Source organism: Crocodylus siamensis, chromosome 2 (genome assembly GCF_052110815.1).
Source record: "Crocodylus siamensis isolate JL-2025a chromosome 2, ASM5211081v1, whole genome shotgun sequence".
Classification (NCBI taxonomy): Eukaryota; Metazoa; Chordata; order Crocodylia; family Crocodylidae; genus Crocodylus; species Crocodylus siamensis.
This window is the reverse complement of record NC_143396.1, coordinates 178,733,448-178,744,791: the sequence shown is the minus strand read 5'-3', so window position 1 is coordinate 178,744,791 and position 11,344 is coordinate 178,733,448. Positions and strand designations below refer to the sequence as shown.

At 41.3% G+C, this 11,344-nt stretch overlaps 1 protein-coding gene across 1 annotated transcript in view; it reads right to left on the bottom strand.

Annotated features, from left to right (window-relative positions):
- Positions 1-10,543: 10,543 nt before the first annotated feature.
- Positions 10,544-11,344, bottom strand: part of LOC149871400 (mucin-5B-like) — a 93,107-nt gene continuing 92,306 nt past the window's right edge. The window contains exons 47-48 of the mRNA XM_090032452.1: positions 11,173-11,296; positions 10,544-10,872 (exon numbers count right to left, since the gene is read on the bottom strand). Of these exons, the coding sequence (XP_089888578.1) occupies positions 10,698-10,872; positions 11,173-11,296 (299 nt within the window). The 3' untranslated portion in view covers positions 10,544-10,697. The remainder of the gene's footprint in view (positions 10,873-11,172; positions 11,297-11,344) is intronic.

Genomic DNA, 11,344 nt, shown 5'->3' with positions numbered 1-11,344 from the left:
GCCAGAATGGTGCAAAGAGGCCTTAACATGGAACAATAATTTGGAAGAATAAGATTTTGTAATGGAATTTGAATGATATATCTACCCTGTACTACAATGTAAAAGCAAAAGAAACTAGGGGCCAAATCCTATCTCATCTTTATATATCTAAATGCTACTTATGCACTTAAATGTAGCTGCATAAGTGCCATTTTTAGATTTTCTTTCCACATGGATGGATGTACTTACTTTTCTGATCATGCTCAAAAGGCTCCACTATGATGCTTTAGACTCTATGGCAGAATAGGATCATTTGGATAAATGCGTAAGTTCTCCAATGTGTGGCTGGAGAATAATCTGTTGTTTAGTGGTTAGGGCACTTTCATGGAGGATAAAAGCCTTGTTTCACATAGAGGAGTTGAACTTACATTTCCTACTTCACAGTAAATCCTCTAACTGCCAGACCACAGGCTAGGCCCTCAGACACAGGGGGCACCTTTACATGTGCTCCGGGGTAGAGGGGTACTTCAATTAGTGGCTCTGAGAATCATTCTAATTAAAGCTCCCACAATGTCACATGTATTCATCCTCTGGTACTTCAAGGTGGTGGTGGAAAGGATTTTTGGTGGGACCTAAAGCCGTTTTGAAGTGTGGGGACGTTAAATACACATGATGCAGAGGCTGCTGGAGCATGCCAATTAGCAGGCTCTAGAAGACTAGGTTAAATAAATCTGCTCCAATGCATGCTAATTAGCACATGGAGCAGACATCTGGCATATGTATAGGTGTCCAGGAATTGAAACACCTGCTGGTAAGCTGGGGTATTTCAAAACATACAAATATCTGGTGGGTTCCTGAAGAAAAAGCTGTCCCCCTGGGGCCCTAGAGCCGAGGAAATAAGTGTGGTTTGATAAGAAGAACACTGCTCTGACAAGATAAAGGTTTTGACCCTTCTCTAGTGTCTTTTCTGAACCATCTGAACCAACATTAACAATCACTGGATAGAATGGATAGTAGAATAGCTTTGCCCATGGGGGAAAGAAAAGAAGCATGACCCAGTACCTGAACCCAAATCATGTTCCTTGCCAGACCAGGGGTCATCTCACTGAGCCACAGTCCTTCTACTGTCTACTTCTCCTGACTTCTCCTCTTGCTTGATTAGTAGATTAGCTTCAAGAGAAAAGCTGGAGAGTGTGCTCTCAGTAGTACTTAGCAATCGCTGAGTGATTAAAGCACTTTGCTGGGAAGTAGGTAAGACAGGCCCAAACTCCCCTGAGTTTGGTCTCCCACACCCTGGGAAAGTGCCCTAAGCTTTTAGGCTATAAAGTAGGAGTGCTTTTCTCTAGTCATATTATTGGGACCTGACACACAATTTTACATCTACTCAAGTGATCCTATTCTGCTAAAGAGTATATATAGACATAGCACAGCCTTCTAAGCATAACAGCAGCACTTTGAGATCCTCAGATGGAAGGGTCTATAGAAATGCTCAGCAGTTTATCAGCATAGGAATCATATGATTACAGGAAAGTAGGGCTGTAAGAAACCTTATATGGTCATCTAGCCCAGCCCTCTGCTCAAGGAAGGATTTCCCCTGCCTAAATCATCCCAGCCAAGTGTCTGTCTAATCTGCTTTTGAAAGTTACCAAGGATGGAGATTCCACAACTTTCCTACTTAGCCTGTTCATAGTCAGAAAGTTCTTCCTAAATTCCAACCGAAATTTCCCCTGCTGCAGCTTGAGGCCATTGCTCCTAGTTCTGTCCCCTACAGCCACAAAGAAAAGCCCATTTCCATCATCTCTATAATTACCCTTCAGGTATTTGAAACAACCTTAAGACACAGGTAAATTAATGCAGGGTGTAAGTGAGACACAAGTCAACTAAGTGACTTGCCTAAGGGCTTTTAAGAAACATACAGAAGAGGTAGATGTAGAAGGCAGAGCTTCTAACTCTTGGTCCCATGGCCTAACCACAAAATTATCCTTACTATTTTATTAGCTAGCTCTTTTTTCCCCTTCTGCTTTTAAAACCATTAAAAAGGACTTTGTGGTGTAAATTCAAACAATATGTTTCATGTTTACATTGTTGCCTTCTCATTCTAATTGTTAAGCTAGCATTAAAACTGTGCTAGGCCAAAATGAGTACAGCATTCTTTTAAACAATTCCTTCTGTATTTGTGGAATATTTACAAGTTATGGCCTTTGTTTTAATTCAAGATTATTGTTATCAGAACAGATTTATATCAATAAGAAGTTTATAATACTGGAAGGCCCAGCTGTGATTCCTCAGGTGACTAACCTATGCCATGGAAAAACTTATAAGACAATGGAACCTCTCCCCAAATAAAAATGCAGCCACATTTCATTTTTTTTCTCCTTATGAAAACTAAAAGGTCCAAAAGATTTGTTGCAAGAAATTAAATTAATGCAACACTAGGGCTGAGATAAAGTTTGCAAAAGGGAGGCAAGTCAGTGGTAAGGTTCCCACAGCAACTCATGAGCAATGTATGTAAATATCATGATAATGCCTTTTAGGACATGAGTGGCCAATGCTGGTCACTACTGGGCAAATATTTATTTTGTTAATAAGTGTGGGCCAAAGGGCAGAACTTCCTGGAGTAATGCCTCAGGGCCATCCAGGGAGTAGAACTGGGCTTAGTTGGCTAATATTATATTTTCTGCAACCTAGTTGCATTCCACTCCTCATGCCCATCCCTCCAATGTTAGTCCCTTGCTCAGGTGATTTGTATTTCCCTACTGGTTTTGCCATCTTTTTGGATTCACAATCCTGAATATCTACTAATAAAATTCAATCAACTTTCTTGGTATGAAAAGAATGGCTTCTGGCTGAAGCTAGCTAAGCACAGCTCCTAGCAGTTTGGCAGACAGGTGGTTGTCCTTAGCTTCAGGCAGTGAAATGGATGTTTAAGGACATCGAGGGCCAAGTGCCTTCCATGTAAATAGCACTTAAGCATCTAAAGGAGATCTTCCACCTTGCTCAAATCTCTGAAAAACCATTAATAAATCTACTTTTGTAATATGACTTCATCTTAGCCTAAACACCAAATCATAGACATCAATGTGGAGAACTTCTCTCACTCTCTCCCACTTTCCCCACACACGGGGAAAGTGGGAGCATGTGCGTGAATAAACTCTGGAGCATATTGCTCTGGAGTATATTTGTGCACAGAATGCAGAGCCCAGTTGGAGCAACTCCAAAGGGCTGCTTGAACTGTGCTCCATGTACTATGGAGGGGTTGGCTGAGACAAAAGTACTACCCTGCTGTACAGTTTAGTTTTTTGTGCCCTAATCGGGGTGCACATATATGCACAGAGATGCTGCTACACAGTAGGGCTATCCAAAGCTTCAGTCCCTGATTTGATTCGGCGGAGAATTGGCCCGATTTGGTGGCCAAATCTCTGAATATGACTCGAATCAATGGACGCTTTAATCTCTCCGAATAGAATCGGAACCCTCCAAATTGCTTCGGAAAGTTCGGTGATTCAGACATAGACACAGCTTTAAATGTTTTTTCTACATCGCTCTAGGGAGCAGGCGGCTCATGAATGCTGCAATGCTGGGGCCCCTGGAGTGTCCCACAGAAGCGTGGGGGGCTCTGCAGTGCACTCGCCAGCAGACCTGGGAGTGGACCAAAAGCACTTTTGTAGACTTCTGTTTCAGGACAGCTCAGAATTAACAAGTTCTGTTTACAATCTGGCAATCAGACACTGCCATCTATTGAAAGGTACAATCCAGAGCAACGAGAAGCTTTACTGGCTAAACAAAATACCCAAGCTCTCTTGGACCTACAGGTGCTCCTTACATTTAAAAGTTCAGTACTCTGCAGACCAGCATTTGTCTTTGGCCCACCTCGAGGCTAAAACAATTTTATCCATTTGAAAAACACTGCATTTGAAAGATAAATGCACTAGGTATCCATAAATAAATGTCACTCAAAGTTTATATAAATGTTCCATCATAACTAAAACACACATTGAAAGCAGTTTTAAGAGTACGTCTTTTGAAATGAGTGGGGGGTTTTTTCTTCCTAACACAATGCAGGGGTAATGAAATCTTTCCAGTAATGCTCCTGTAAAGCTCCCCTAGTGGAAATGATTGATTTACTGGATTAATGTGTGTATTACCTGACTGCCAAAAATGCTTTTTTCCCTTGCTGATGCCAAAACAACATTCAAAGGCTTCCTTCCCAAGCTGGCACTTGGAGAACTGGAGGAATATCCCTTTTTATATTTTTGTTTTAAAAAAGGCACATACATTTGACAGATACCAGCAGGATATCCAGCGAGCATGAACTTTGCAGAGTAAGAGGATCACAGTGCACCTTTCAAGGGGATTGGAGATACTGAACACTTTCATACCTGAGAAGAATAGTCCAGAGCTTAAGACACTAGTCTGAGACTTGGGAAACTTCAATTCCCCATGTTATTGTAGACCTTCTTTAAGATTGAAATCAATGGAAGTTAGAGCCCAGGGGCTAGAATTAGAAAAGGATTTAGGCAATGATGTAACTTGGGTGGGTGGGGCAACTGGCCTGAGAGCCAACTTGGGAGGGGGTGAAAAATACCCAGCTGCCACACAACCAGAAGTTGCCACTGCCCCTGTGCCCCAGGCACCAGACCTCATTGCCATGCTGCTGGTTTAGATGCCCTGAAGAGGAACACAGGCAGGAATTAGGAGCCTAAGTTCCAAACTGAGATACTCAAAGCCCCTACCCAGCTGTTGCCTAACCCTGTAGGCACCTAAAATCATTAGGTGGTCTAATTTTCTGCTTTGGGGCATGGCCAGCTTACATGTGAACCCCTCTGAAATACACAGACTAGACATTTTGCTATCTCACCCAACAGGTTTGATCTTACTGGATCAAAATGTACCTTAGGACACACCTAAAGGATAAGACTGTGCTCAAGATGTGGTAGCAGGGGCTTCATTCTTTCAAAACACAGTTGCCGGATGAGAACAGGGTGATGGTCCTGCTCCCTCATAAAATAACTCAATGGTTTGAACACTCAACCAGGATAAGCATACTCTTACCCCATGGTAAGGTGAAAATGAAGCCATAGTAGCTTAGTCCTGTTTCCTGGAGGGCTGAACTGCTCCTTACCACTCAGTAAGTGTGAATGTAAAGATAGTTACTGAATATCAGCTGCTCCATGGTAAAGCTCTGTCCCAGCATACTCAGTTGCATTTGGTTCTTCTTTATTGGTATCACTCTGCTTTGTGACAAGTAAGCAGTCATGTTACTTGATCTCAGTCTGATTTCATGTGGTCAGCCACATCACTTACTTGCAACATAAGCAGGCACAGCAAGATCTAGACAGTCCCCAAAACTGAACTAACTTACTATCCCATTCACATGAGAAATGGTTCAGAACTAAAGAAGTACAAGTGAAGCACTGTGGACAAACTTGCTAGGAAGTCTTCCTACTACACTATAACATATTAATAGAATCAGAAGGCTGGAAGGGACTCCGAATGTCATCAAGTCTAACCCCATGTACAAATGCAGGAATGTTATTCCCAAATCATCTCTGACCAAAGCTTTTCCAGTCTCCTCCTGAAAATCTTCAGTGAAAGAGATTTCACAACTACCCTGGGGCATAGTCTGTTCAACTGCCTTACTGTTCTGACAATAAGAAAGTTTTCCCTGACATTTAGTCTAAATCTGCTTTGCTGCAATTTAAAACCACTACTTTGTGTCCAGTCCTTTGCATCTCTCTGCTTTATATCAGCCTTTAAATATTGGAAATTTTTTAGCCCATTCACTGCTTAATCTGCTTTCCTCACAGCCAGAAGAAATAGCTATATCTTCCAGCTGTTCCTTTGTTTGTGTTTTTAATTTCCCTTGCCAGGTATAACTTATGTTTTTACCCTTATTTTCCTAATTTTTGCCCCTACTTACCAGTATTCATGTGGTCATACTGAATAAGGAGGCCAAGAATGGAATGAGCCTGGAAACTGAATAATCTTTTACTGGAGTCTTAGACTGTTTCATCATGAAAAGTGGTAAGAAGTTATTAGTGGAGCTACTGTAGAGAGAGAGAACAGGAACACAGCTGTTTGGTAGAGACAGGACTCAATGACACAGAAAGAGAATAATTATATACAATACAGTAAAAAGGGAATTATAAGCACCTATATATGTGTCAGACATCTGCTCTGATGCATTCTTATTATCATGCGTCAGACCTGACTCGATTAATTGAGGCTGCTGGAGCATGCTAATTAGGATGCTCCAGAAGCCTCCGCCACACATGTGTTCAGCATCCCTGCACTTGAAATGGCAGTGGGAGTGCTTTAACTAAAGCTCATTGAATATGCTTTACTTAAAGTACCCCGCCACCATTTTGACGTGTGGGTGCTAAACACAGATGATGCTGAGGATGCGTTAATAAGAGTGGCTTTCAGAGCCACCCTAATTAAAGCCCTCCCACCCCACCCCAAAGCACATGTAAAGATGCCCATAGTTCCTATACCAGCATTATAGCTAGATAGAGGACATTTCATAACTGCAGCATGCTGTATTCTTCTTTTCTTCATTAGTAGGAATATTCAGTACTTGACCACAGATAAGGAAAAGTAACAAAAACAATGTGTAAACTACTACAGGGCTAAAACAAGATTCATTAGAGTGCCCCAATGATCTCCTCACTCCTGTATGGGATGAACCATTTCCAGGAGTGGCCAGAGTCAGAAGGTCATTCAGATCCTATGCCCAATCAAATCCTTGGTCTTCCAGTGTAGGTGGACACAAAAATGCCAGTAAATATAGCTATGTAAGGTGTTAATTCTCATTCAATTGACCTCCCATCATCAAAAACCTGTATTAAGCAATAGCTACGGTGACGTGAAATTCTACAACTCGAACACTTAAAAGAAATTAAAAGTAATGGCTTTTCAGATTTACAAGGTCATTTTGAAAATATTTGGATATTCCTTTCCAATAAAGCATTAGTAGAGTTAGACTATGTTATCATTAATAATTATCCCTTGAAATAATTAACATTATTCATCAATAATAGGATGCTGAGTGCTTTTGGAGTTTAAATTACAATTATTCTTTAGGAAAAGCCAAGCAATTGAGTCAGTATGTAAGAGATGTTCCATGATCCTTAACCTATTGGTATAAATTTACAGGTGAAAACAAATATCTATTATTTGTAGTCATCAGTAAGGCTACAAAGGTCAATTTTGATATTCAAGTTGAGGAATTTTATATTTGAAGTGAATAAATTGGATTATATTGTATTCAATACTTTAGAATCTTGGATTAAACATTATATAGGTAAGGTAGAGATTAAATAACTTGGCTTTTCATGTTTTGTCTATTTAGGTCCTGATTTTGAAATGTGATGGGACCCCATATGAATATCAACTTCACACTTAAATGCATTCAGTTATAGTTGAGAACCAAAACTTCACAGCCTCCCTCTCCTTTTAGGTCCTTGTTACAGGTTATACTTAGGACATGTTTTATTTAGCTAGTAATAAGCATTATTACGAGTTAGAAAATTTTCTGAGCAGTTGCACAATAATGCTTACTATAAACTAAATAAAACATGTCCTAAACACCAGAGTCATTGAAAACTCAGTGGGTTGCAGTGTGCCATGGCGAGATGGGCTGCGACCAACGAGCAGCTGTTTGTCAGTCCCTGCCACCCCCCGATCACACTGGAGTCTTGAATTTGCTCAAGTCAGGCCCAGCCCACAATTTTTTGGTGCCCCCTGCAAATATAGATTTGGGATCCCCTGCTGTGGCATCAGCAGTGGGGGGAAAGGGGGCTGGGCACAGGGGGGCCCTTGGCTGTGGGGCCCCCTGTGGCCACAGGTTTTGCAGGATAGGACAGGCCAGCTCTGGCTCCAGTGCAGTGGGAGTACTGGGAACAATATTTATCAGTCCCAGTCTCAACACCATACCAGAATCTCCTGATCATATCACCTCTGTGGAGCAGTCAAATGTTAGCTCAACGCATGTTACATCTAAAGATACTCGTCACCAAGGAAGTTTTAACTTTGCTTCACTACGATAGCACTTGGCTCATGTTTTAGTGCTTGAATGCTTGGATGCTAGCATTTTAAGTGCAGTCAACAGATACTAAGTGTAATGTGCAACAAGGTCCTTAGACGGCTTATGTGCAAACTAAGATAGCTCAAGTAACACATGTTCTGCTGTCTAAAAAGTATATTGTTCTCCCTTGCTCGAACACTTAATAGATGTCCCAGTGGTGACATCTAGTGGTTAATTTACTGCCATAGTCTCTGCTTAACTTTGGCATAACTGCTCTGTCCCATGGGATTTGCTAGTTAGTCATCTAGTGTTTATAATATAGGTATAACATGTAACATGACATATAAAATAATTATATAATGAATGGTATGGTTATATCTTAGTCTATCATTGGGCACTGAACCTACTTATTTAAAATTTAATATACAATCTATTTGGAACTGTGACTACTGAGTAAATAAAACTCAGTCAGATAAGCGTGAAAAAGGATGGGGAAATAATCATTTTGCTGCATATACATAAAATATCATTTTTTTTAAACTGCACCAGAAAGCCATGATTGAAATACTGTGCAATAGAAAAGTGATATCTCCTATTCTATGACTTGGGCCTTGATGCTTAGCCAACTTTGCACAAAGTCAGTTAGGAAGAGTAAGGAAAATTCCCTCCACCATCGTCTCATTCCCCTAACCTTGATCTGAATTGCCTATATAAGCTGGGGAAATGGCTGGTCTGCCCTACCTTATACCACTTGCCAAAACATCAATGCATTGACAAGATGAAGAGATGCTTCAGCAGTGTTTTTTCCCTGGCCATGTCATTTACATTGGATGGGGCAGGAACTATGTTGATCACACTGGACTACCAAGAGATTCCCCCAGAGCTACTGATACCAAGTCAGAAAGACAAGTGCAAAGTGCTGCACCTGGGCAAAAAGAACCACCAACACTCTTACAGGCTGGGGGATGACCTTCACCGCAGCACAGCAGTGGAAAGGGATCTTGGAGTCATAGCTGACTCCAAGACGAGCATGAGTCGTCAATGTGACAAAGTGATCAACAAGGCTAACTGCACTATATCATGCATTAGCAGATGCATGACACATAGGTCCAGGGAGGTGATGCTTCCCCTCTATGAGGCACTGGTCAGGTCGCAGTTGGAGTACTGCATCTGGTTTTGGGTGCCGTACTTCAAGAGAGATGTGGAGAATCTTGAAAGGGGCCAGAGAATGGCCACTTGTATGGTCAAAGGCCTGCAAGCAAGGCTCTACGAGGAGAGACTGAGAGACCTACATTTCTTCAGCCTTCACAAGAGAAGGCTGAGAGGTGATCTTGTGGCTGCCTATTAATTCATCAGGGGAGGGAAGCAGGGAATAGGAGATGTTTTATTTATTAGGGTATCCCCTGGAGTGACTAGGAGCAATGGCCACAAATCAGTGGAGAGCAGATTTAGGTTGGACATTAGAAAGAACTTCTTCACAGTAAGGGTTGCCAGAATCTGGAATGGGCTTCCAAGGGAGGTGATGCTCTCCCCTATCTTGGGGGTCTTCAAGAGCAGACTGGACAAGCACCTACCTGGGGTCATCTGACCCCAGCACTCTTTCCTGCCCAGGGCAGGGGGTCAGACTTGATGACTTACTTGAGGTCCTGTCTGACCCTAACACATATGACTCTATGAATCAGGTTCAGGTCCAACTTGTTAAAATAATGCAGCACAAAGCAACCCAATTATTCAAGACTGTATACTAGCTGTTTACCATCGGTCCATTTCATTTTGAATATCTGCAGTCCTGCCATCTTGTTAGTCTCAATAGATCTAACAAACTAGGTACAGTCATGACAGTGTGGTATTTGAATGGGGGGAAATTTCTTAGAAATGGGAGCTGCAGGAAGTGGTGATACTACTCCCTGTGCTTCCAGTCAGCAGATACAACACCCTAGGAAAATGTTACTGGATTGTCTTGGATAATGTCTACAATTGAAGTCCTGACCACTCATGGCATGTAGAGTTCCTAATGTATTTGTAAAAGTTTGAATTCTAGCCATGGTACCAACCAAACCGCAACCTACCAATCTGCACTACCCTTTACATGGGCCCTAAGGCATATGGTTGAGCACCCAGAGGTTGCAAGTTTGAAATACTCACAGTGAGGCCCTATCAGATTTCTAACAGATCTGTAAATTCTGGTAAATACCTTGTCACAAGGACACAGAAAAGACTGGAGACAGTATCTATCCTTGCTTTTTCATCTCTTCTAGGAATGTTCTATTTCACCCCAAAGGGAAATGAAGCAACCTAAATGTATAGTTCTGCAATGTATACATAGTTTTTCCAGACAGGGATTTTGTTTTGTGTTTGCAAAGCACCAGGGATATCTGGAGTTCAAAACAGATATTGTTAAGTTCATCAGCATATAAAGTCACTTGGAATGGAAGAAACTACTACTACACATATCTGTTAACAGTGTAATTGCAAAAGCAGAACATGACCATTTTGAAATGCATTTTATTTGACAAACATTTAGAGCAGTGTCCTTTAACTAATTTCCACAACTGCACATATTACTGGAAGCAAAAGCAAAGATGGAGGGAAGAAGACTCATTAGAAGGAGCTCAATCACTTACAGCTATATTCTTAACTACTTACAAGGGATGTATTACAAATAAGTCAACATTTCTCCAGTACTTGGTGTTTATGCTTCTTTCTCTAGGCATTTTGTCTTTACACACCCACAGTCATCCACATGAACATATGTGTATTTGATTTTCCTCTTCTCAGAGCAAGTCAGTTCCACCTCTACTTCATGGCTCTTTGTTTCATAGCAGCAAGTACATTTGTGAACCATTTTATTGACATCAAAGGAGTACCTGATAAAATAAAACTAAGTGATCAGTCTACTAACTATTGGTTTCCTGCTCTTCATTATCATTAGCTGCTCCCTCCTCCAGCCCCCCAAGATCTGTCAGACAGGAGAAATTTAGAGTGTCTTCTATTTAAGCATCAGTGGGAAAATCATATTTACTTTATGCTAACATTTCAGCAAATAAGTAACAATCAAATCAGTATGATACTAGCCTTGCAGAGTTTGATGGTGTAGCGATAACTGTGTCTGGAACAAAGATATGTGAAGACAGGACAAAAGGGTGGAGAAGCAGTTCCTTACTTACACAGAGTACGTACTGCAGAACCCTTCACAGGAAGGCACTGAAACGGGTCTCGATGATTTACAATTGTTGTGAATAATTGTCTCCGTTTTTGGTGTAGGTTTGCAGTCATGTTTCAAAGGTTTACCTGTGGGGAGGGTTCCTTCTATTAACCTTACTCAGGTAACAGGTAAAA